At 50.7% G+C, this 23245-nt stretch overlaps 2 protein-coding genes across 4 annotated transcripts; both read left to right on the forward strand.

Moving 5' to 3' along the window:
- The first annotated feature begins 410 nt into the window (after positions 1-410).
- Positions 411-12217, forward strand: GOLGA7 (golgin A7). 3 transcript variants are annotated; one of them, XM_048513255.1, is made up of 6 exons: positions 411-564; positions 2518-2650; positions 6237-6389; positions 6743-6844; positions 7753-7816; positions 10956-12217. In XM_048513255.1, exons 2-5 carry the CDS (start codon positions 2540-2542, stop codon positions 7798-7800), a joined length of 414 nt encoding a protein of 137 aa, XP_048369212.1. In that variant the 5' UTR covers positions 411-564; positions 2518-2539; the 3' UTR covers positions 7801-7816; positions 10956-12217. The 3 variants fall into 3 exon arrangements, with proteins under 3 accessions (XP_048369212.1, XP_048369211.1, XP_048369210.1); XM_048513254.1 differs by having other exon boundaries at positions 559-577; XM_048513253.1 differs by lacking the exon at positions 411-564 and adding an exon at positions 689-806.
- A 2735-nt stretch (positions 12218-14952) lies between these two features.
- On the forward strand, positions 14953-18520 carry GINS4 (GINS complex subunit 4). The gene is made up of 4 exons (XM_048513240.1): positions 14953-15081; positions 17076-17162; positions 18165-18278; positions 18419-18520. Exons 1-4 carry the CDS (start codon positions 14992-14994, stop codon positions 18518-18520), a joined length of 393 nt encoding a protein of 130 aa, XP_048369197.1. The 5' UTR covers positions 14953-14991.
- The last annotated feature ends 4725 nt before the right edge of the window (positions 18521-23245 follow it).

Consider the following 23245-nt stretch of genomic DNA (forward strand, 5'->3'; position numbering starts at 1 on the left):
GACATGCACATAAACAAGTCATGCAATTGGAGAACAGGGTGTCTCAAATTCACAACCAACATCCTCCGCTTCTGCAAAAAAAAAAAAAAAAAGGTGCTGCAGCTCAGTGTCCGTGATCTGAGCAACAGCGGGAGAGTCCTAAGCCCGTTTTGCGGCGAGAAGGGGGGGAGTTTCGAGGGGGGGGTTAAATCGAGCTCGATTTAAACCCCCTCCGTCTCCCCGCAAAACTGGCTTAGGGCACTCATTCTCTCGCCTGAAAGCACAGAAGAAGGAAAGGTGATGAAACTTAACGCACGCATGCGCTGAGAAACTCCTCACACGCAGACGCACCTTTCCCCCGTCGTTGCACAAAGAAAGAGCGCATGCGCGGGCGCTTTAACAGCGACCCAACCATCGCCCAGGCTGCTTCCCAGTAGGTGAGAGGCAGACAAGAAAGGAGGGGTGGGAGAGCTGGTGTTTTGTTGGTTTTACGGCAGTCGTAAGTGAGGGCGCGGAGCTGGCGCGACAGAAGCTGGAAGCGGAGGAGGCGGAGGCCGCGCAGGCGGAGGGGCTTCGGCTCTGCCCGTAAGGAAGGAAGGGGGGATGGGGGGCAAGAAGACCCCCGGGTGAGGGAGGAGAGCTTCGCTTCCCCGAGGGGGATCGGCCAGTGGTTGGCGGGGAGGGGGAGCGAAAGCTGGTTGGGAATCGGCGATCGTGGGGGAGGGGTGACAGTCTGCGTGGATTGTGGAATGGAATGTGGCTGGAGTTGTGAGTATTGGAAGGGAGGAGGAAGGACATCTTTCAGTGGACTGCCAGTCTGAGACGGGGTGTGTGAAATAATCCCGTTTAGCCTTTGCATAATGCTTTTTTGGGGGTGGGGTGTTTTTAATTTCACGTAGCCTTTCAGTGAGCGTCACTGTAAAGGAAGCCAGTATTCTTAAGTCCTTTTTCCAGGGAGGAGATGAGTGTGATTTGTCTATGATCACCTATTGTGAGTTCGGAACTGAAGACTTTGTGAACTGAAAATTGGTCGCTAGTCTGCTTAATGGCGTATTTGGGACTGGGAGGGGGGGTAGAGACAGCTTTAAAAGGTTGTGTTAAAGGTAGAGAGTAGGAACAGTGGAGTTTTGGAGGGAGGTGGTTTGATTTGAAGAGCTAAGGGAGGCATTCTAAAGGCTTTTATGGAGTGGGGACAGTTTACCTTCGTTTTTGGAATTTGGCCTCCTTTTTATATGCAAAAGGACTTGCTCTCCTAATTGCTCCAAACAAAATCATTGTAGTCTCACTGGCTTCTGTGTGGGTCATAAAAGCTACTTAATGACACCATTCACATGTAAAGGAAGGATGTGTACATATGGGGGGGGGGGGGGATTCTCCAAGTATGCAGATAAATGCACCTTTGTAAATTAACCAGAAGAGAAAAGTAACTTCATAAATAGTCTGAGGGCTGAATATATTCTGCAAGGCATAGAGTAGTTGACAACAGCTGGCTGGCCCTTTAAAGAAAAGCGGGGTGGGGAGCAAGTCCCTGAGATCTTAGAGAAACCTAACAGGGATAGGTTTCCAGTTTGTTTCTGCCTCCAATGACCTCTCATGGTGCATGGGTGTACACCACCTTTAAAAAAAATTGAATGTTTCCACTTCCAGCAAAAAAATAAGTTGCAGAGGGACCTGAGGGATGTACTTTCTAGGTAGTGGAAGGTTGTGGTGTTCATGTTGGAGGAGGGAAGACACTCTGTACTGTTTATTTTTGTTGGAAAGAAACTTTTTATTGGATGGTGGGGCAAAGCAAAGTGTAAAGGTTTCCACTTGAAAGAGTGTTGTGATTAGTTATATAGTGTAACAATCATACACGTATTAGTCCTTATTCATTGTTTTAACTGTAACAGTGATATCAGTGCAGATCAGGTGGTCACATTAAAACTTTTGAGATTAATAAAGTAATTGAAATATGTCAGGTGCTCAGAGCAAAGTCAGCCAGGCATGCAGATGTTCCCATGGAGGAGCCATGTGGTGTAAAACATAGGATTTCAGCCCTATGTTCATTTAAGGGCCTTCCCTTTAGGAGAAGCAGTGGTGGTTAAGAGCAAGTGATTCCCAGCTCTGCCGCTTGAGCTGTGGAGGCTTATCTGAGGAATTCAGATTAGCCTGTACACTCCAACACACGCCAACCGGGTGACCTTGGGCTAGTCGCAGTTCTTCGGAGCTCTCTCAGCCCCACCCACCTCACCCGGTGTTTGTTGTGAGGGGGGAAGGGAAAGGAGTTTGTAAGCCCCTTTGAGACTCCTACAGGAGAGAAAGATGGGATATAAATCCATCTCTTCTTCCTGAATGGCAACTCAGAATGGAGGACGGGAGGCAGCTAGAAACAGTGTGGCATTTAGGAAGAATCTGCCAGAAAGCAGGAAGGCATGAGTCGGTAGGGGCAGTTATGGTTGAAAAAGATCCATGCTTTGTGATGAGAGTGAGAGCTTCTTCCCTTAATGAGTCAGCATAAGGACCACTCTGCCTGAGTGTCATATCTATCCCTACTTCCAGACTGGCCAGTTCGAGCTGCGAGATGAGGCCACAGCAGCCACCTGTCGCAAGCAAGGTCTTCGTCCAGAGAGACTACAGTAGTGGCACCAGGTGCCAGTTTCAGACCAAGTTCCCTCCAGAGTTGGAGAACCGGGTAAGTGCTTGGTGGTTCTAATCAACTTCCTTTATAGTCTGACGCAGTGAGAAGAATTGAGTAGTGCCAAAGTAAGGTAGAGTCACTGTGGTGCATATTTTTTCCTGTTGCTAAAGGATACTCTTGGATGTTGAAAGTTCATGTGTAACAGCTTACATCCAGTAAAGTGCCTTTTGCCTCTGTGGGGAGCAAAGTGGTTGCATTCTTATGCGTTCAGGGCATCTAATGGAAACTGTTATGAATCTCTAAACATGTGTGGTTTTTTAGCTGGTCTGTTTTTGATGAAGTGTGAACCATTATAAAGCCAATCAAATCCTTTAGCTTACAAACTTTGTGTCTTGTCAGCTTTTAAAAAACAGTGTGTTTTATACAGTTCTTCATTCTGGCAATGCTAGGACAACATGTGTGGCAAGTCCAAGAGAATATGTATAGTAAACCCTGAAGTCTTCAACAGTGTCTGTATCATTACACAACTGAAATAAATTACTAACTGAAATTGATACATTGTCTGTCAACTCCACAAGCTTTGAATCTGTCATCGTATAATCTGAATGGCTAGTAGAGAGGCAGGAAATTTGGCCATTTATGGTTGGTCTACAAAGTCTGGTCAAAGATCAAAGTTTATCAATGTTAATTAAAGATTAAAACATCTTCCTTGAATCTGCAAAGCTAATAAGCAAAAATCTGGGATTGTTGAAGGGCCTGTATGATAAACTGATGCACTGCCTTGCAGTATAAGATAGGCTGTGCTGGCGCAAGGGGTCTGAACTGGCAGTGGAATCTGACTAAAGTTGGCTCCACCCCCCTGGAAAACCCTTGCCACTCTGACGTGGCCCAGGAGCACCAACACAGAGGTGAATGCTGCGGCCAGGCATCCCAGGGCCCCACAGCAACCAGGCATGGGCGGATTTGCCCCTCTGCTGGGGGAGGGAGGGTCCACCCGCATAAGCCTGTGCTGGCTCCACCGGGGGGGGGGGGGCGTATCCCTCCCTATTGGGCGTATCCCTCCCTATTGGGAAAATTGTGACTGTACCCAATATCAGAGCTGCAAAATTCTGTTTTACCATTTGGCTTTTGGCATCTCGAAGGTAGGAAGAATATTTTGAAAACTGAAAACATAATGTTACTTGGACAGGAACAGTCTCAGGCAGTCACAGTAGGGCTAATAGTATTGAATTCTTCAGTAATCTTTTGTAACATATTATAACATATTAATTGTGTATAGAATCATTACACTTAAACAATATATTCTTATGTATTGGCAACATAGACTTCATTCTGTTATGCTGTACATTGTCCTATGTAAAAAAAGGTTCATTCTGAGTCACTCAGACCTTGTATTTAAAACATTTCACTCTTTCCAAGAGAATATATTTCATTTTCCCTTTCAATTCTTCTATTGGAAAACTAAAGTTATGAGGGTGGGGGAGGAAAAATATACACACGCTTACCCTGCTAAACATTTCTTGATTTTTTTTCTGCTCAGGACTTCAGATCTCTATCCTATATTCTTTTAGCAGGGAATATTCATGTTCCATATGCCCACATTTGATATGAAATGGTATTTTTTTCTGTAATAATGGCTAGTGAGTTTTTAATAATGAAGTTCCCGTTCTGTTGAAAACATGTACAATGTGACTTACTAAAATCAGAACAGGTACTCTTACATGTTTTAATTAGTAAAGTGAAGAAATGGTAGCAACAATAACGTTTAGGGTTACTGCATTTTATATACTGTGAAGTAGGAATGAGGGCCTTTTAAGTGATCTATTCAAATTGATTTTCTAAAATCTTGTCAATTGATGTTTAGGGTTTTTTTTTCCTAATCAACGTTAAGAAAGTTGTAGATTCCATTGAGGTAGAAAGCTGTGGTCTATGGCAAAGCCAAAACAGTAATCTTGACGTAGCAGAGAAAGGTGTTCTCTAAAGGTCTTAGTGACTAATTTTCCATAGTGGCCATAGTTTGAATTGGACAAGATCAAAAGGAAGAGCTATATTTGGCTCAGTTTGGTCCAAAAACAAAGACGACCCCCCTTCTCCCAAGTGAACAGCAGCAGAGGTTTTGTAGAAGTTCTCCCTTTTTTAACTGTTGCTATTTATTTCTATATCCTTACTTTCAACCTTTCGTAAGGACAGTTGGAGTGCTTAAGAACAATTGTTGCTGTTCGTTCTGGGGTGGGGTTAAAAGAGACATTTACTTGTTTCCTGGCTTGGGGAGGGTTTCTGGGGTGCATAATAAAGGCGATATGATTGGTACCAGATGAACTAGCTTCTGGCCTCCAGTGGCCCATTCTTTCACAGAAGAAATCTGTGGATGCGCCAATACATATGATTCATATTAGTGACTCCTCAGGCCGTCGGCTCTTCTTTGTGTGAATTAGTAGCGCAGAAATTCTCATGATGTCAAATGAAAAACTAAAACTTTAAATGTCTTTCTGCTATTGCTAATGGATGTAAGTTCCTGTTTACAAGTTCACTAAACTAGTAGATCCTGCTGAACATTCGAGAGCAGATAATGAGTAGGTGAGTTGTTCTAGTGTCATGTTCGTGTAGGAGTCTTTCCATTACAGAGCCTGACTAAGGCAACTGTCATTACCTGCCTTCCAGAGTCTTATATCATGTGAAGGAGCATAATGCATCAACCTGAGCCAGGATTTCCAGTCCTAAGTCCCACGTGTTATCAGCTCAGAATGTAAACAAAGTGAAGAGCCTTTTCTGAAGCAATAGTGCATTGTCATCTTTAATTGTGGCGCAAATAATTAAGCCCTCGTTGTTGCTTATTGAAGTCATCAGCCTTCCTCGCATTGGCATGGCTTCTGACTCCGATTTTTATCGAATGCTTCTTGCACCCTCTTTGTGTCTTTATTTTCCAGTGCCCCTTAAACTGCTGACCATTAATGGGATAACTTATCTCCTGAAAGCTCCTATATTGACTACAGAGAAAGATCATATTAAATAGAACCAACATTATGCACCTGTAGCAAAATATCACTGTACTAGGAGCAGCAGCAGCAGTGGTTAAGAGCAGGTGCATTCTAATCTGGAGGAACCGGGTTTGATTTCCCGCTCTGCCACTTGAGCTGTGGAGGCTTATCTGGTGAATTCAGATCAGCCTGTGCACTCCAACACACGCCATCTGGGTGACCTTGGGCTAGTCACAGCTTTTCGGAGCTCCCTTAGCCCCACCCACCTTACATGGTATTTGTTGTGAGGCGGGAAGGAAAAGGAGTTTGTAAGCTCCTTTGAGCCTCTTGCAGGAGAGAAAGGGGGGATATAAATCCAAACTCTTCTTCTTCTACTACCAATGGTACTTGGTAGCTTAATTTTATTAACTGGCTGGAATCAACAGTAGCTGCATAATCTACTTTCAACACTTTATTAAATCAAATTGTAGTTTGTCAAGACCTGCCATTTAAGATCCTACATACTCTGCGATCTGTGTTAGAAGATTCAGCTCTGAAAAAGCAGGTTTAACCCGTTAGCCCTTTGCCGTCGAGTCAAACAACTGTCACTGTACAGGAAACTAGCTGGACAGATAAACCAGGCTGCACATATTCACTTCTAAATTTGATGTCTTTTTTTTCAGATTGACAGGCAGCAATTTGAAGAAACAGTTCGAACACTAAACAATCTTTATGCAGAAGCAGAGAAGCTTGGAAGCCAGTCTTACCTTGAAGGTTGCCTGGCATGTTTGACAGCCTACACTGTATTCTTGTGCATGGAGACACATTATGAAAAGGTATGTTGACTTCCTCTGACCTCTAGAAATGAAGGATACACATAAGTTGTGGATACAGAAAGTAGTAGAAATTCTGAGCACAGCTGTATTATTCTCTTGCAGCAGGAGTCAAATGTCACCCGAAAGGCTAACTTTTTGTGTCACAGGCTATGCTGAATGCTGCCCTTCTAGCCCCCCACCCCCCATTGTGGCCATCATGCCTGGGGGGGGGGGGTTCTGCTGTGGTAATTCTACTCTCTTCTCTGCAATCAGCATGCTGTCGTCCTGGCAGATTTGACCATGCTGATAATTAGATATATTGATGATGGAATTGATGCAAATAATATAGAGCTTTTTTTTAAACCTTTTCCCAGGTTCTGAAGAAAATTACCAAGTACATTCAGGAACAAAACGAAAAGATCTACGCCCCGCAGGGACTCCTTCTGACTGACCCAATTGAGAGAGGACTAAGAGTTGTATCTTTTTTTCTTACTGCTTATGTATTATTCCCAACAATGTTTCATATTTCTGTCTTCACACCACATTACCAAAACAAACGTATTATGCTTCGGGAGAACCCGGTCGGGTTTAATGATTTGTTTGAGTTTCTATGAAAAACTGTATTAGTCTCCAAGAGACTACAAAAGTTCCAAGTTAATTTCCCAATAGAAATGACAACTTTGTTTTTTTTTAAAAAAGATGAAAAATGTATGGAGTGCTTTAGATCCATTGGCTAGCTGGATGCGGGAACATATTCTGTGCTTAGTGGACAACGCTGCCTGACAGTGCATTTCAGCAGAGTCTGAGCAATGGAATATCTTCATTGTAGATTTCCTAGGCTAGCTGCTCAAAAAGGTTTGCAGGTGAAGATGACTTTTTCCTTCTGTCAGCTAACAAACAAAACCAGGCAGAACACCATGTTTTATTGTTCTTCTGGCCTTTGGGTGGAGTTGAAGTTCCATGTTCTTACAATGAGCCTCCATAGATAAGTCTTCTTGCCTGGACCTGTCTGAAATCTTGGAAAGGAGGGAGATTGCTTTTGCTGACTAATTAGCTGAGAAGGAATGAAAAGTCCTGATGATCAGGACTTTCCCTGTTTCCGTGATTTGCTCCTGTTAAGGGTCAGTCTTGAACAGGGACTCTTTCTTTCTTGGGAATGCAGTGAAAGGCACCATAGTTCTCAAGCCCTTCCCTCTCTTCTCTGCCTGTAAGGAATAGCAGATTGGGGCCTTCAGGAATCCAAGAGCATAGCATATGAGCTGGCTCTTAGAAACAAAGATGATCTCTTAACTTGATGCGTGGTCTAAGATCCTTCTCTGTTATCTTGCTGGTTTTAACTACTGACTCCTCTGCAGTCTGTTTCTTTAACCACTTTACAATGCAGATTGAAATTACCATTTATGAAGACAGAGGTGTGAGCAGTGGAAGATAAACATGTGGCATCCAAGGTAAATATCTGCAGAAGGAGCCAATAAGTATAGTATTGTCTTGTATCTTCCAGTCCCATTTGGCACCCCAGTTATTATATTAAAATTCTAGTTTCCAGATTGACCATCCCAGAAGGGAGGAACATAAAGTAAAACTGAGACCCAACTACAAATCAAATAGTGACATAAATAAACATAAAATAAAAACAGGGATAGGGAGGCCATCCATGATGTAACTGTCGCTGCCTTAATCGTAGGCCCAGCAAAATCCATTTGTCCTACTGGCCTTGTGGAGTTGAACCTCATTTGGCAAAGAGTTCTGTGAGGCTGGAGCAGAAAAGGCTCTGGCCAAGGACAGCCAAATGCTTCTAGAGCCAGGGAGCTCCAGGTTGGTTCCAGTGCAGCTTAATGCCCTCTGGAGGTTATAGTGAGAGACGCAGCCCTACAGATACGACAGTCCCAGACTGTTTAGGGCTCTGAAGGGTAACATTAAAACCTTGAACCTTATCCAGTGTCAGCTGGGAACCAGAGTAGCTAGCGAAGCCCTGGTTGAATATGCAGTCTTAAAGTCTTCCCTGCAAAAACCCGACCCGCTGCATCCTGGATCAGCTGAAGTTTCCTGAACAGCCTCAAGGGCAGTCCTGTGTAGTGGGAGATACAGAAGTCTAGGGAGGAAGTGAGCAGAATTGTATAGAGTTTAGTAATGGACTGATGGTATCTATTTCTTGAAGTACTGTGAGGTTACTCTGAAGATGCAGGCAAAATGTCAGGAGAAAATTCAACTGGAACATGGCCATACAACCCAGAAAGCCCACAACATCCTACTGTGAGGGTCTCTAATCCATTCAGTGTCTTCTCAGTATAAAAACTATTCATTGTATGTGGGAAAAGGTTGGTGCAATATATGAAACATTCTGGTGGGAACTAGAAGTTACAGCCATAGGAAACCCTTTGTGGTACAAATTGCGGAAGAGCAATACCACTACTGTCCCAGGTTTCTCTGCACTTTGAGAAATTGGTGGGTGAGCTGGTGGCAGTGTTACTTGACCACAAAAGTTGGCCGCCATGCCCCCTGGGTTAAATAGTTTATCAGTTGTCTCCATAATATTTCTGGCTTGATAATGAAAGGCATGTCCAAAAGTAGGGAAAATCCAGATCTCCTTTCCTTACCCTAAAGGCTAATTGCTTTCATTAAACAGCTTGCCAGGGTCTAGTCCTGCTTAAATCTGGTGGTACTGCAAGCAATTTGTGTCCTAAATGCTCCAAAATTCTCCAAAGGAGAATATTTGCTTATAGCTGTCCTTGGCACTGGCGTGAATCTTTTGGGTGAATTCAGAGTGGCTTATCATTTTCTTTGGCTAATAAATTCTTTAAAAAAAAATCCAGGGTGCTGATGTGTAGTTAAGCTATTCATACTCAGGTGGAAGATGGCATGTTACAGACTGAAATTTTTCATAGTTCAAATGCATTTTTTTCTCTCGGCCACATCTGTTTGGCAGAATCCATTAGATATGACTCATTTATCAGCTGCTAGTGCTAATGTTTTCTGGGAATTTTGAGCAATTACACACATGAAGTGCCTACATTGTTGCTATTCAAACAACCATGAAATTCCAGAACTGGAGGGAAGTGAATTGATGCTAAACTTCTGGAGGGTTTAATTAATTGCATATATATTTTAGTTCAGTGTAGCATTCTAAAGATCTTCAAAAGATAATGGCAAGGGAAGAGAAACCTGAAAACTCTGACTTCCAAAGCCTGCTTCCAGTCCCTCTCCTGTTCCTTTCAGCTGAATTTTTGTAAGTTGTTGAGGGAGATTATGCTGAATAATATCATATGGGTGCCAAAGCATGAGGGAAAGAGTGCTCCAAGTTCTTGGGGGTTTCTCAGTGTACACCTCTGAAGATGCCAGTCACAGATGCAGGCGAAATGCTAGAAACAAGATCCACCAGACCACGACCACACAGCCAGGAAAACCCACCAGAACCACCTGTGGTCTCAGTGTTTTCCTACCTATTTTATATCCTGTAATGAGTTATTTGCAATAGGTGTTGAACATCCAAATGGAGAGTTTGGGGAATTGTTGCTCACCTCACTGATGTAGAATTGATTTATGGACACAAGCCCTGGGCATTTGTCGGGTAGCTCTCTTAATTGAGATTTTATTTGCCTGTAATATAATCTAAGGTGGGATGGCCAACGTGTGTTCTGGAATGAGGCTACTTTATTATCTATCCAATAGCTCAGAGGCTAGAAAGAATTATAACAACGTTGGCAGGGCTTCATAAGTACGACGCTTATGCTTGTGGATAAGGGACAGGGATTAGAAGTTAGAGAAGCTCTTCACTCTCTGGCAGAGTTCCATGCCTTGCAGTGACCGTGTGGAGAAGGATTTTTCTGATTTACTGAGTGAGCTTAGGAGAAAATTAGCCACTCCTTATATAAGGAGGTATTGATGGAACTTGGCTCGAATAATGTGTCAGATGGATACAGAAGCCAAAGTGTTCTTTTCAAGGTTTTGGTTTTAAACTACTAGCATTCAGTACAGGGTGAATGTCTCAAGGTCCTAAGAGCCATGTCTTCGATTGCCACAATGTACCCTAATCATTCTCCAAATACCGTGTTTCCCCGAAAATAAGACACAGTCTTATATTAATTTTTGCACCAAAAGATGCATTAGGTCTTATTTTCGGGGTAGGGCTTATTTTAGGGGAAATGCAGTATCTTTACAATTCATTAAGGCGGGCTCTTGGCAGCCCGTTGCTTCCCTGTCACGTGTGATGCAAGCATTGGCAGGGAGCACCGTTCTGGATCACACCATCCTGATCTGTAACTACCAGTAGGACTTATTTTTGGAGTAGGGCGTATATTTTAAGCATCCTCCAAAAATCATGATAGGGCTTATTTTTGGGGTAGGGCTTATTTTTGGAGAAACACGGTACACAGTGGGAGCAGGATGGCTGATATAGTTAGTAAAGGTGACAAAGGTCACTTTTGAAGAAACACGGCTTCTACTGACTTGGTTGCAGTCAATACTGAAGTACTTTTGATCAATGAATATGTTACCTTCTACCTTCTCAGAGAACCCATAACAGAATTTGTTTAAAAGTGTACAGCACTATTTGAATAATCTTTTGGCTGTGTGTTTTTTGCTTTTTAGGATCCAGTGTGTTTCAGAAAGTTCTTTCTGCTCTCAATGCATCATTCCTCTCTGCCACCGCCAAACCTATGGTGCCATCTACCACATGGACTAACTTCTTGAAATCCTGCTCCCTCAGAAGCTATCTGCTGGGCTGGCCAGCATCCGTTTTGTGTCATTGTGGTAAGCATTAAACAGTGGTGTTGTCCAAGTCTGTGGACTTCTCCTTGGACACTAACAGCTCTGATCGACGTGCAAGAATGGAATCTCCTGAGAACAGCGTGGATCCTCTGTGGGTGCTGGGGGTGGTGTATGCTTCGTTCACAAAGTGGCAATTGCGAACAGTCTAGGCAGCTGATCTTCTGAAAATGCAGCTTCATTCACTTGAGCCTCAGTGTGGTGTAACTCTATTGTTCAAAGGGACTCAAAACAAAGGAGTTGAAGGTTGGCAAGAGAGAATAATGCAAAGGGCTATCTTGATGCTTACCTAAGAGCTGGTGTAATCCATGGAACACTTGAGCCTATTGCTTCGTCCAGACCTGAGAGAGCAGACTGTCCATTGCTTCTTTTGTTAGATGTGAGGATGTGCAATGACTAAAATGGATGCTGTACCAATAAATGTAACCGCCCCTGCTCTCCACTCCTTCTCAGTGTTGAATGTGTGAAATAGGTAATAAATGGCTTTCTCAATTCTGTGATAAGTTAAATTTTTAGGGCAATCTGGTAACTCAGCTAGAAATGGTGTCCTGGTAGCGCTTCATCTCCTGCAAACTGCTGAAAAGTACATCTCTGCAGTACAGTGTAGTACTTCCAATTGTGTTCAACATTCCTCCAGAGATGCTTGTGAAAACCTTCTGCTGAACAAGTTGGGTTGTTATACTTTGTGGGTTTTTTGTTTATTCCCTTTCTCTGGGTGTTTTGGTGTATAAACTTGAGTAGAGGCTAGCAGAGTCACTCTGCTTCTTGGAGTCACCATCTCTTGCCATGCCCAGGTACTAACAGACATCAACCAAGAGAGCTTTCAAACAGAATATTTGACTTATGAGTGATGCAAGAGATGCCAATACCAGATCAAGGTCTTTGGACTGATTACTCTTCAATTCCTGTTCCTTGCTAGTTTCTTTACCTTTCTCTAGAAATCTGTTCAATATTTTAATTGTATGAATACTTGTTTTTTCTAATCTGTAACAGTGTTTTGCCTTTTGCACCCGTTACAATCATTTTTTTTTCAGAAACTAATGGATTAGTAATGTTTTTCTTAAATAAACAGTCATTTGCTATCAGTGACTTGAATACTGTAATTTCTTTGCTCCACAATTGAAAATGGCATTTTGTGCAAGTTCAAGGAATCGTCTACAAATTAAACTCAGATACAGGATTGTAATCTTGGTTTTGTGTCTTACAACCTTGTATAGATATTGGATAGGACTTTGTATTTGTTGTGTCGTGGTAGAATCTGGCATCGTTGGCCTCTTAAGTGTTCACTCTTCATGGAATGGTAGGGAGTGGTATCTGCTCAAGACTCTTTAAGTACAGCAATAATGTTTACACATTGATACTAACTACAAAGCTGAGAGCTGGTCAACTCACTGGAAAAATTACCCAGTATAGCCTGTTTAACACTGAAGTAATTCCTCAACATGCAGGTGAAGAATTATATAACTTCAGTCTGTAAAATGATCATGCTGCATATAAATAGTATGTTGGGAAAAGATTAGGGCTGAACTTTGTTCCCTGTCAGGCAAGCTTTCCCTAGGCAGGACTCTTAAAACATGTCACCTCAGACTTTCATTTTGCACAGCCATCAGGCTGCTGCAGTCAGGACTTGGGAGGAGACTTTGATCAGCTTTTGGCCTATAGCAAAGAATTGCACCAGACAGTCTAGTATGTTGGAGTTGTTTGTTCAACTAACTAGTATTAAACTTACTACGTTAGTACTTACATTGAAGGCCACTAGTCACTGCAGTAAATTATGTTTGTAATTACAAGCTGAGTATTGTCACTAGTGCCCAATCTCTGTAACCTAGTGCCTTTGGAACTGGATGCATGTCTACATTGTGATGGTGCTGATAAAAATAGTTTCAAAGCTTTGGCTAGGCTAGGAAAAGTGGGAGAAGCTATTGTAATATATGGAAAAAAACAACACCATCTTCCTGTTGACTGCATATGAACAATATATAGTCCAGTTAGTATCCTGAAATGCAGCCCAGCAGTCTATGGCAAATGTGTAATCTGTGTCTACACACTGGTATTGCTGGCATATGTGCACGCACATGTTTTGATCACCTATGTAAGCATGCAAAGGGGTCTGTGGGACAGCACCAGTTGTCAAAGCCACACCTGTGGTACAACTGGCTGAGTAAGGCACAATACTTCCAAAGATGCTTAGTGATGTAGTATGCTGTCTGCAAGACATACCCAAGCATCTGCAGAAACACTTCAAGTGACCTTGAGGCACATCTTCCTCTGCTGGCACAACTAGGGTCATAGTCTGTGTTTGGGGTTTTCTCTTTCCTTGTGTCTTTAATGCCCCTGACATGAATAGCCCAAGCTAGCCTGACCTCCTCAGACCTCAGAACCTAAGCAGGGTTGATCTTGGCAAGTATTTCAATGGGAGATCTCCAAAGAATACTAGAGTTGTGATGTGGAGGCAGACAATGCTGAACCACCTGCAAACATCTCTTGCCTTGAAAATCCCACCAGGTGTTGCCATAAGTCAGATGTGACTTGATGGCAAAAATGAAATGCCTTTAACATCTGTATAATAGACAGCAATGTAGAAAGCTTGAGGTTTACACAATCTTGGAAATGCAGCAATGGATTGTGCTTTGCACATTGGATGCTTATCTCGGGCAGCTGCTACAGTCAAGTGGGACCTTCCCGGGGAAAATCCAGGTTTGTCGTGGTTACTCTGTGGCACAAATAGCATTGGGATGATATGCTGTAGTGGTTAGTGTTAGATTAGGACTCTGGAGGTTCACATTAAAATCCCTGTTTGCCATGAAATTCACTGGGTGGCTTTGCACCAGCCATTATCTTTCAGCCTAACTTGCCTCTTGAGAAAATAATTCCAGTAGGCTGTGTATGTGAAGTGCTGTCAAGTCAGTTCATAGCAACCCTATGAATTAACTTTTCTTCTTAACAACCTTACTCAGGCCTTGCAGACTTTTCCTTTACTGAGTCAATCCCTCTCATGAAGGAGCTAGAAAAGATTCTTTAGTGTGAGGATGTGTTGCTGGTCTTCTTTTCCGGCTGCCTTCAATTTTTTCCTAGCGTCATTGTCTTTTCCAGTGGCTACCTTCTTTTCATAATGTGACCAAATGTAGTAGCCTCAGTTTAGTCATTTTAGCTTCTAGGTCGAAGTTCAAGCTTAATTTGATTTAGAGACCACTGATTGGGCGGGGGGGGGGGGTGGCAATTGATGGTATTTGTAAAACCCTCTTCCAAGCCACGTTTCAAAGGAATTGATTTTCTTTCTCTGAGCTTTCTTCATTGTCAGCTTTCACACCCAGACAGTAACAGGGAATATCATGGCATGAATTAAGTAGATCTTGGTCACCATCCTCACATCCTCACATCTTTTCTAGCTGCCCTTCCCAGTGTCAACCTCCTCTTGATTTCTTGGTTGCAATATCTTTGCTGAGGAGCCGGGAAGCACCAAATCTTGAACAATTTCAATTTCCTCCTTTTCAACCTTAAAGTTATGTAATTTCCCTGCTGTCACTATTTTCGCCTGCATGTCCAGTTATAATCCTGCTTTGGCCCTTTCTATTTTTACCTTCAGCAGCAGTCGTTTCAGGATTTCGTTGTTTCCTGCCAGTAGGATAGCTCCTGAATCCTTTAAATAATAGAGTAGCAGGATAAACACTTTATTCCAATGCAAGGTACTCAGCCGATGGAGCCGGGTCCAGAATGCGACAGTGCGGCGTTGCCCTTTTAAGAGACTGAAACTCTGGCGGGAAAAAGCAAATTTTCCTCATGAATATTTATGATGGGTGGTTCTACTCGGTGCGTTGACGTCACTGCGTTGGAACTGGTGGCGGGAGATCGCGGAGCGATGGCGGAGGAACCGGATCAGGAGGGTTCGGACGCCGGCAGTGAGGAGGTCTTGCTGACTCCGGCTCAGCTCATCCGCAGCCTGGAACAGGTCGAGTCACCTGAGGTTTTGCGCTCAACAAAAAGGAGGAGGAGGGTGGGTGGCAAAAGGAGGAGGAGGAGGGTGGCAAAAGGGAATCTTTCGAAATGCGCCGTCGTAACTCATTGCAAAAATACAAATCGGGCTTTCTCAGTTAAAAAATACTCTCGCTTAATTGCAAAGTTTGCAACATGATCCCTGCAGTCCCATGTTAATTCATAAGAAACTCCTCCTTTGCTCGCTTGGAATTACTGCCCAGCGCACGTAGGGTTGCCGTTTTATTTTGAGAATGGGAAAGACGTCTGCTTTGAAAAATATCGACGCCAGCGGGTGCCCCTCCTTCAACTCAAGCCAGCTCCCCTGCCCAGCTCGGCCTAACTGCACCCTGTGCTCTTTACAAGTCTATCGCAGGGGTGTCAAACTTGCGGCCCTCCAGATAGATGTTCATGATCTACAATTCCCATCAGTCCCTCCCAACATGAGCATTAGCTATACTGGCAAGGGCTGATGGGAATTGTAGTTCATGAACATTTGGAGGGCCACGAGTTTGACACCTGTGATCTAGGCCCTTAGAACTAGACTTGTGAGGAGTTCTGTGCTGAAACTTAATTCCTGTGTTGCATTGTGTTTTGCACTATTTTCCCAGCGTTCAAGGGCCCTGGGGAGCTGCTGCCATGGACCCTATTGGGGAAACTTCCTTGTACGAATGGTTGCGGCCACAATGTCAGTTTCCCCCCAGAGCATTTCAGGTCTAGCAGCAGCCTCTTGATTGTGACTAACCAAATTGTTGTTTATTTATGTAGCCGATTTCTAGATCACTTTTCTAGTTTAAAATAATGTTCAATATCTGTTGATGAATAGTAACTTTAAACTGCAAAGTATCCATGAAGACAAACATTTCTCTCCTGTTGTTTGGCCTCTGAGAGCTTCTTCTGACCCTGGTGGTTCTATTTAATTATCGTATCTGTTAACAGTGCCATGCATTTGTCTGTGCCCTTTTAAAGGCATCCATATACTACATCTTGTGCACGAAATTCAACTAATTAATTGTGTGAAGAAGCTCTTCCTACATTTTGAAAAAATAAGTCTGTGTCTTTTTACTGCCCATCAACTTCTTAGGTAACTCCAAGTTCTAGTATATGAGAATAAAACTTCCTTTTCATCCTTCTTCCGCACTATCCTGTCTCATTTTGTAAACATCTAACATGATAAGCTCCAAACTCACTTTAGCCTTTCCTTGTAGGGAAGATGCTGCAACCTTTTGAATGGTTTTGTTTGCCCTTTTTGTATCTCTTCTGGAGTAGACATGAATGCTTTTGTAGGCAGCATATCTCCTTCCCACCTCAAGGATTTCATCATGCATTGTGAAGTTCCCGTATGGAAGAGGGTTCTATGCAAGAAAGATTGTGCAGTTTCCTAGTAGAGTGCCATGTGTCAGTGTTACATGCGCCTGTTTTATTGGTGTGAGGCCGCAAAGTGAAAGCAACCAATGGGTTGTGCATTTCCCGCTGCATGCACACTTTGTGTCCTTCAAAAATGCAGTCTGTGAGGTGACAATATACACAATATTTGCATCTTCTCTTTAAGCTGGCTATTTTGCAATCATTTCCTGGTCCTGTGTTTTCAATTATAAGTGCAGATTAGAATGCCATGTTCCCTTTCCTATAAGCAAACACTGACAAAGAAAATCCCACTAACTGGGAATATAATAGATAGTGCTAAAGGAGATGGAAGGGTAAATAATCAGCGTAATAATCAGCATTAAATGATCTTGGGCATCGTGCCCTGAAACGTTGGAGAGTGAATGTCTTGCAAGAAAGCTGCAAGATAGATTTGAGCCTTTAAACTGGGTAGGATTCTTATTTTCGAGACCTGTAGCATCACAAGATTGAGAGCTTATGTTGCAACATCTTTCCTGGCTACAGTGATGCTATCCTGAAGATTGAGGGGGGAGATCCCTGAAGACTGAGCACCCTTGATCCTTACTTTCCATTTTGACTTTCCAGGCCTGGATGAATGAGAAGTTTGCCCCGGAATTGTTGGAGAGCAAGTCAGAAATTGTTGAGTGTGTTGTGGAGCAGCTGGAACACATGGTGAGCCAACTGGCTGGTGGGTACACATGGAGCCAGATCAACCTGATTGGAATGCCAGATTAGGGTTGGGGTGATGCAGATTCACTCGGCCAGGGAGCTCACTGTGAGCTGTGGGGCCAGTCACTCTTTCCCAGTCTCCCAGGGTTATTGTGAAGATCAAATAGGAGAGAAAAGAACCACAAATTCCTTCTTGAGCTCCTTGGAAGAAGGGTGGAATAAAAATGTGCTTTTATTTACATTGTACAGTTTTATTTATGTAGTGCAGTTTACTCTTGCCCTTCCTTCAAGGGGTTAAGGATGGCCACCATAGCTATGTGCCCCTCCCTTTTATCCTTACAATAAGCCTAAACTAATTTTCAGAGAGAAAGTAGCATAAAAATCTACATGTTGGCTGAAGCATTGATAAAATATTCCATTGAAGACCTTTAAAAAGTGGGACAGTGCAGGGAGAAGAGGATAAGGCAGAAAGAACCAGGATGCCCAGGGAAGCAACTATTCCCACCTGGTGCCAAGATTCTTATGTTGCTTCCTGCCAATCCAGTCTTCCCCAAATCTTGTGTTTCTTTTGGAGAGACATATTCCTATTGGCTAAGATTAAGCATAGTTCACTATGACTGAGCAGGGAGTATAGATTGCTTCTGCCAGAATAAGAGTCTTGCGGCACCTTGAAGACTGTAGAATTTATTTTGACCTCAGTTTTTGTGAACCAGAGCCTACTTTATCAGATGTGTGAAGTTCTGCATTCTTGATATCTCATTTGGATCACTTTGGCAACAATGATCCCAGCACAAAGCATGTATAAGGTTTGCAGAAGATCCCAACTTCAGTCCCTGGCATCTCCACTTAAAGGATTTCAGCCCTGGCAAAATCCTGAGCCAGCTAGTGAATGGAACTAAAAGGCAGTTTCTTCATGGGTTCTCCCTCAGCAGAGCCACACCAAAAAGGCTTGGTGACTATTGAAGCCCTTCATGTTGTTAAAGCACGTTGACTTTTCTCTTGCAGGAGGAGAATCTGAAACGTGCCAAGGGAGGTGATCTGAAAGTCGGCATTCACCGCATGGAGGTCGAGAGGATCCGCTACATCCTCAGCAGCTATTTGCGCTGCCGGCTCCGGAAGGTAATTAATGCCCTATTTGGTGTGTGCAACAAGATCCATCTGGAATCTGGTCCTTGAAGGTCATCACTGTTGCAGTTCTAAAGAACTTTGCTACAAAAGGATAGCTTTGCAGTTCTTATGCTGTGTCTTTCCTTCTGAAGATTGAGAAGTATTTCCCTCATGTCTTGGAGAAAGAGAAGACTCGGGCCGAGGGGGACCCATCCATCTTGTCCCCGGAAGAGTTTGCCTTTGCTAAAGAGTAAGTGGATGGGGAAGAGGGATGATTGGGGGGGGGGGGGGTTGTCCCTTACTTCTATTAAGAATCTAGTTGTAACTTTTGGGAGCATTAGCAAAGCTGTAAACTGGGGTTGCCATCAATGGGATTCCTGAATATTTAGTTAAAGAAAGAGAGAACATGGCAGAAAACCAATGTCTTTACCTGATGAAGCTGATGCCATTTGCATTAGCTGGGCTTTCTCCAGTTTTCTCTAACCCTGAAAATGTCTTCTGAAGGAAGCTGTGTTGGTCTGCAGTAGAACAGGTAGGTTTGAATCCAGAAGAACCTTAAAGATCAACAAGATTTTTGGGGTAAAAGCTTCCAAGTCAAAGCTCTCTTTATCAGATCTTGTTTTTGACAACGGGAGCTCGGACCTTTGAAAACCTGCGTCCGAAAATCTTGTTGGTCTCTGATGTGCTACTGGACTCAAATTTAGCTGAAAATGTCTTGGTGTTACTTTTTGTGGTTTCTGCTTCCTCTCCCTCTGAGCATGGCTGTGATCATTCAGGAGGCTGGAGAGCATAAGTCCCAGACCACTGAGTTAGCCAACTGGGGAGGGGGAGGGATGGCTGGAGGAGGAAGAGGGCCAAATCCAAAAGTCCGCATATGCCCACAAGCTGAAGGCACAGGTGCACTGAAACAGCATATACTGTGTGTTCAAATGAATAGCACAAGGCTTAACATTCATGCATCACTGCAATTCCAAAATTCATCAGCCACCCTTGTGCAATTCAGAATTTTCTCTGGATTGCCACCTGACCAGAAAATTCAGGACCTGCCTTGCTCCTGTGTTTTTAATAACCACTTGGTCTACAGACATAAACAGAGAAGTTTTCCAGGCCAGCTGCTTTCAGATCAAGGGGCAGGGGCAGATTGTATTGTATTGTATTATTCAATTTGTATACCTAAGTTGACCACACTGAAGTAATACATCTGCATTTGAAAATAGGCAAGTTGAAATAAGTTAGACCTTCCATCCCACCCAGATCTGTCAAGGTCGGTCTTGTCTGCTCTGACTGGCAGTGGCTCTCTAGGACCTCTGGAAGAGACATTTCACATCTCCACTACTTGACCCTTTTAACTGGGGATGCCAGGGATTTATGCCAGTCAAGAACACTGAACAACCCAGTGTTGCCCAGCATGTGCCGTTCAGTGGTGCAAAGACTCAGTTCTTCCGTGTGTGCGTTCTCTTGAAGCCAAGGTGGCAGACCTGGAGAAGCTGAAAGAGGCAGAGAGGGTGACAGACGAGGCTTTCAGGGACCTAACAGCCGGGTCCCACTCCCAAGGTGACATCTCTTCAGATGTCATGGAGAATGAAGGGGGGGGGGGGGGTGGGGGGGGGGGGGGGGGGGGGGGGGGGGGGGGGGGGGGGGGGGGGGGGGGGGGGGGGGGGGGGGGGGGGGGGGGGGTGGGGGGGGGGGGGGGGGTTGGGGGGGAGGGGGTGTGGTTGGGGGGGGGGTGGTGGGGGTGGTGGGGGGTGGGGGGGGGGGGGGGTGGGGGGGGGGGGGTGTGGGGTGGTGGGGGGTTGGGGGGGGGGGGGGGGGGGGGGGGGCGTGGGTGGTTGGGGGGGGGGGGGTGGGGGGCGGGGGGGGGGGGGGGGGGGGGGGGTGGGGGGGGGGGGGGGTGGGGGGGGGGGGGGGTGGGGGGGGGGGGGGGTGGGGGGGGGGGGGGGTGGGGGGGGGGGGGGGTGGGGGGGGGGGGGGGTGGGGGGGGGGGGGGGTGGGGGGGGGGGGGGGTGGGGGGGGGGGGGGGTGGGGGGGGGGGGGGGTGGGGGGGGGGGGGGGTGGGGGGGGGGGGGGGTGGGGGGGGGGGGGGGTGGGGGGGGGGGGGGGTGGGGGGGGGGGGGGGTGGGGGGGGGGGGGGGTGGGGGGGGGGGGGGGTGGGGGGGGGGGGGGGTGGGGGGGGGGGGGGGTGGGGGGGGGGGGGGGTGGGGGGGGGGGGGGGTGGGGGGGGGGGGGGGTGGGGGGGGGGGGGGGTGGGGGGGGGGGGGGGTGGGGGGGGGGGGGGGTGGGGGGGGGGGGGGGTGGGGGGGGGGGGGGGTGGGGGGGGGGGGGGGTGGGGGGGGGGGGGGGTGGGGGGGGGGGGGGGTGGGGGGGGGGGGGGGTGGGGGGGGGGGGGGGTGGGGGGGGGGGGGGGTGGGGGGGGGGGGGGGTGGGGGGGGGGGGGGGTGGGGGGGGGGGGGGGTGGGGGGGGGGGGGGGTGGGGGGGGGGGGGGGTGGGGGGGGGGGGGGGTGGGGGGGGGGGGGGGTGGGGGGGGGGGGGGGTGGGGGGGGGGGGGGGTGGGGGGGGGGGGGGGTGGGGGGGGGGGGGGGTGGGGGGGGGGGGGGGTGGGGGGGGGGGGGGGTGGGGGGGGGGGGGGGTGGGGGGGGGGGGGGGTGGGGGGGGGGGGGGGTGGGGGGGGGGGGGGGTGGGGGGGGGGGGGGGTGGGGGGGGGGGGGGGTGGGGGGGGGGGGGGGTGGGGGGGGGGGGGGGTGGGGGGGGGGGGGGGTGGGGGGGGGGGGGGGTGGGGGGGGGGGGGGGTGGGGGGGGGGGGGGGTGGGGGGGGGGGGGGGTGGGGGGGGGGGGGGGTGGGGGGGGGGGGGGGTGGGGGGGGGGGGGGGTGGGGGGGGGGGGGGGTGGGGGGGGGGGGGGGTGGGGGGGGGGGGGGGTGGGGGGGGGGGGGGGTGGGGGGGGGGGGGGGTGGGGGGGGGGGGGGGTGGGGGGGGGGGGGGGTGGGGGGGGGGGGGGGTGGGGGGGGGGGGGGGTGGGGGGGGGGGGGGGTGGGGGGGGGGGGGGGTGGGGGGGGGGGGGGGTGGGGGGGGGGGGGGGTGGGGGGGGGGGGGGGTGGGGGGGGGGGGGGGTGGGGGGGGGGGGGGGTGGGGGGGGGGGGGGGTGGGGGGGGGGGGGGGTGGGGGGGGGGGGGGGTGGGGGGGGGGGGGGGTGGGGGGGGGGGGGGGTGGGGGGGGGGGGGGGTGGGGGGGGGGGGGGGTGGGGGGGGGGGGGGGTGGGGGGGGGGGGGGGTGGGGGGGGGGGGGGGTGGGGGGGGGGGGGGGTGGGGGGGGGGGGGGGTGGGGGGGGGGGGGGGTGGGGGGGGGGGGGGGTGGGGGGGGGGGGGGGTGGGGGGGGGGGGGGGTGGGGGGGGGGGGGGGTGGGGGGGGGGGGGGGTGGGGGGGGGGGGGGGTGGGGGGGGGGGGGGGTGGGGGGGGGGGGGGGTGGGGGGGGGGGGGGGTGGGGGGGGGGGGGGGTGGGGGGGGGGGGGGGTGGGGGGGGGGGGGGGTGGGGGGGGGGGGGGGTGGGGGGGGGGGGGGGTGGGGGGGGGGGGGGGTGGGGGGGGGGGGGGGTGGGGGGGGGGGGGGGTGGGGGGGGGGGGGGGTGGGGGGGGGGGGGGGTGGGGGGGGGGGGGGGTGGGGGGGGGGGGGGGTGGGGGGGGGGGGGGGTGGGGGGGGGGGGGGGTGGGGGGGGGGGGGGGTGGGGGGGGGGGGGGGTGGGGGGGGGGGGGGGTGGGGGGGGGGGGGGGTGGGGGGGGGGGGGGGTGGGGGGGGGGGGGGGTGGGGGGGGGGGGGGGTGGGGGGGGGGGGGGGTGGGGGGGGGGGGGGGTGGGGGGGGGGGGGGGTGGGGGGGGGGGGGGGTGGGGGGGGGGGGGGGTGGGGGGGGGGGGGGGTGGGGGGGGGGGGGGGTGGGGGGGGGGGGGGGTGGGGGGGGGGGGGGGTGGGGGGGGGGGGGGGTGGGGGGGGGGGGGGGTGGGGGGGGGGGGGGGTGGGGGGGGGGGGGGGTGGGGGGGGGGGGGGGTGGGGGGGGGGGGGGGTGGGGGGGGGGGGGGGTGGGGGGGGGGGGGGGTGGGGGGGGGGGGGGGTGGGGGGGGGGGGGGGTGGGGGGGGGGGGGGGTGGGGGGGGGGGGGGGTGGGGGGGGGGGGGGGTGGGGGGGGGGGGGGGTGGGGGGGGGGGGGGGTGGGGGGGGGGGGGGGTGGGGGGGGGGGGGGGTGGGGGGGGGGGGGGGTGGGGGGGGGGGGGGGTGGGGGGGGGGGGGGGTGGGGGGGGGGGGGGGTGGGGGGGGGGGGGGGTGGGGGGGGGGGGGGGTGGGGGGGGGGGGGGGTGGGGGGGGGGGGGGGTGGGGGGGGGGGGGGGTGGGGGGGGGGGGGGGTGGGGGGGGGGGGGGGTGGGGGGGGGGGGGGGTGGGGGGGGGGGGGGGTGGGGGGGGGGGGGGGTGGGGGGGGGGGGGGGTGGGGGGGGGGGGGGGTGGGGGGGGGGGGGGGTGGGGGGGGGGGGGGGTGGGGGGGGGGGGGGGTGGGGGGGGGGGGGGGTGGGGGGGGGGGGGGGTGGGGGGGGGGGGGGGTGGGGGGGGGGGGGGGTGGGGGGGGGGGGGGGTGGGGGGGGGGGGGGGTGGGGGGGGGGGGGGGTGGGGGGGGGGGGGGGTGGGGGGGGGGGGGGGTGGGGGGGGGGGGGGGTGGGGGGGGGGGGGGGTGGGGGGGGGGGGGGGTGGGGGGGGGGGGGGGTGGGGGGGGGGGGGGGTGGGGGGGGGGGGGGGTGGGGGGGGGGGGGGGTGGGGGGGGGGGGGGGTGGGGGGGGGGGGGGGTGGGGGGGGGGGGGGGTGGGGGGGGGGGGGGGTGGGGGGGGGGGGGGGTGGGGGGGGGGGGGGGTGGGGGGGGGGGGGGGTGGGGGGGGGGGGGGGTGGGGGGGGGGGGGGGTGGGGGGGGGGGGGGGTGGGGGGGGGGGGGGGTGGGGGGGGGGGGGG

The sequence above is a fragment of the Sphaerodactylus townsendi genome, linkage group LG12 (assembly GCF_021028975.2).
Source record: "Sphaerodactylus townsendi isolate TG3544 linkage group LG12, MPM_Stown_v2.3, whole genome shotgun sequence".
Classification (NCBI taxonomy): Eukaryota; Metazoa; Chordata; class Lepidosauria; order Squamata; family Sphaerodactylidae; genus Sphaerodactylus; species Sphaerodactylus townsendi.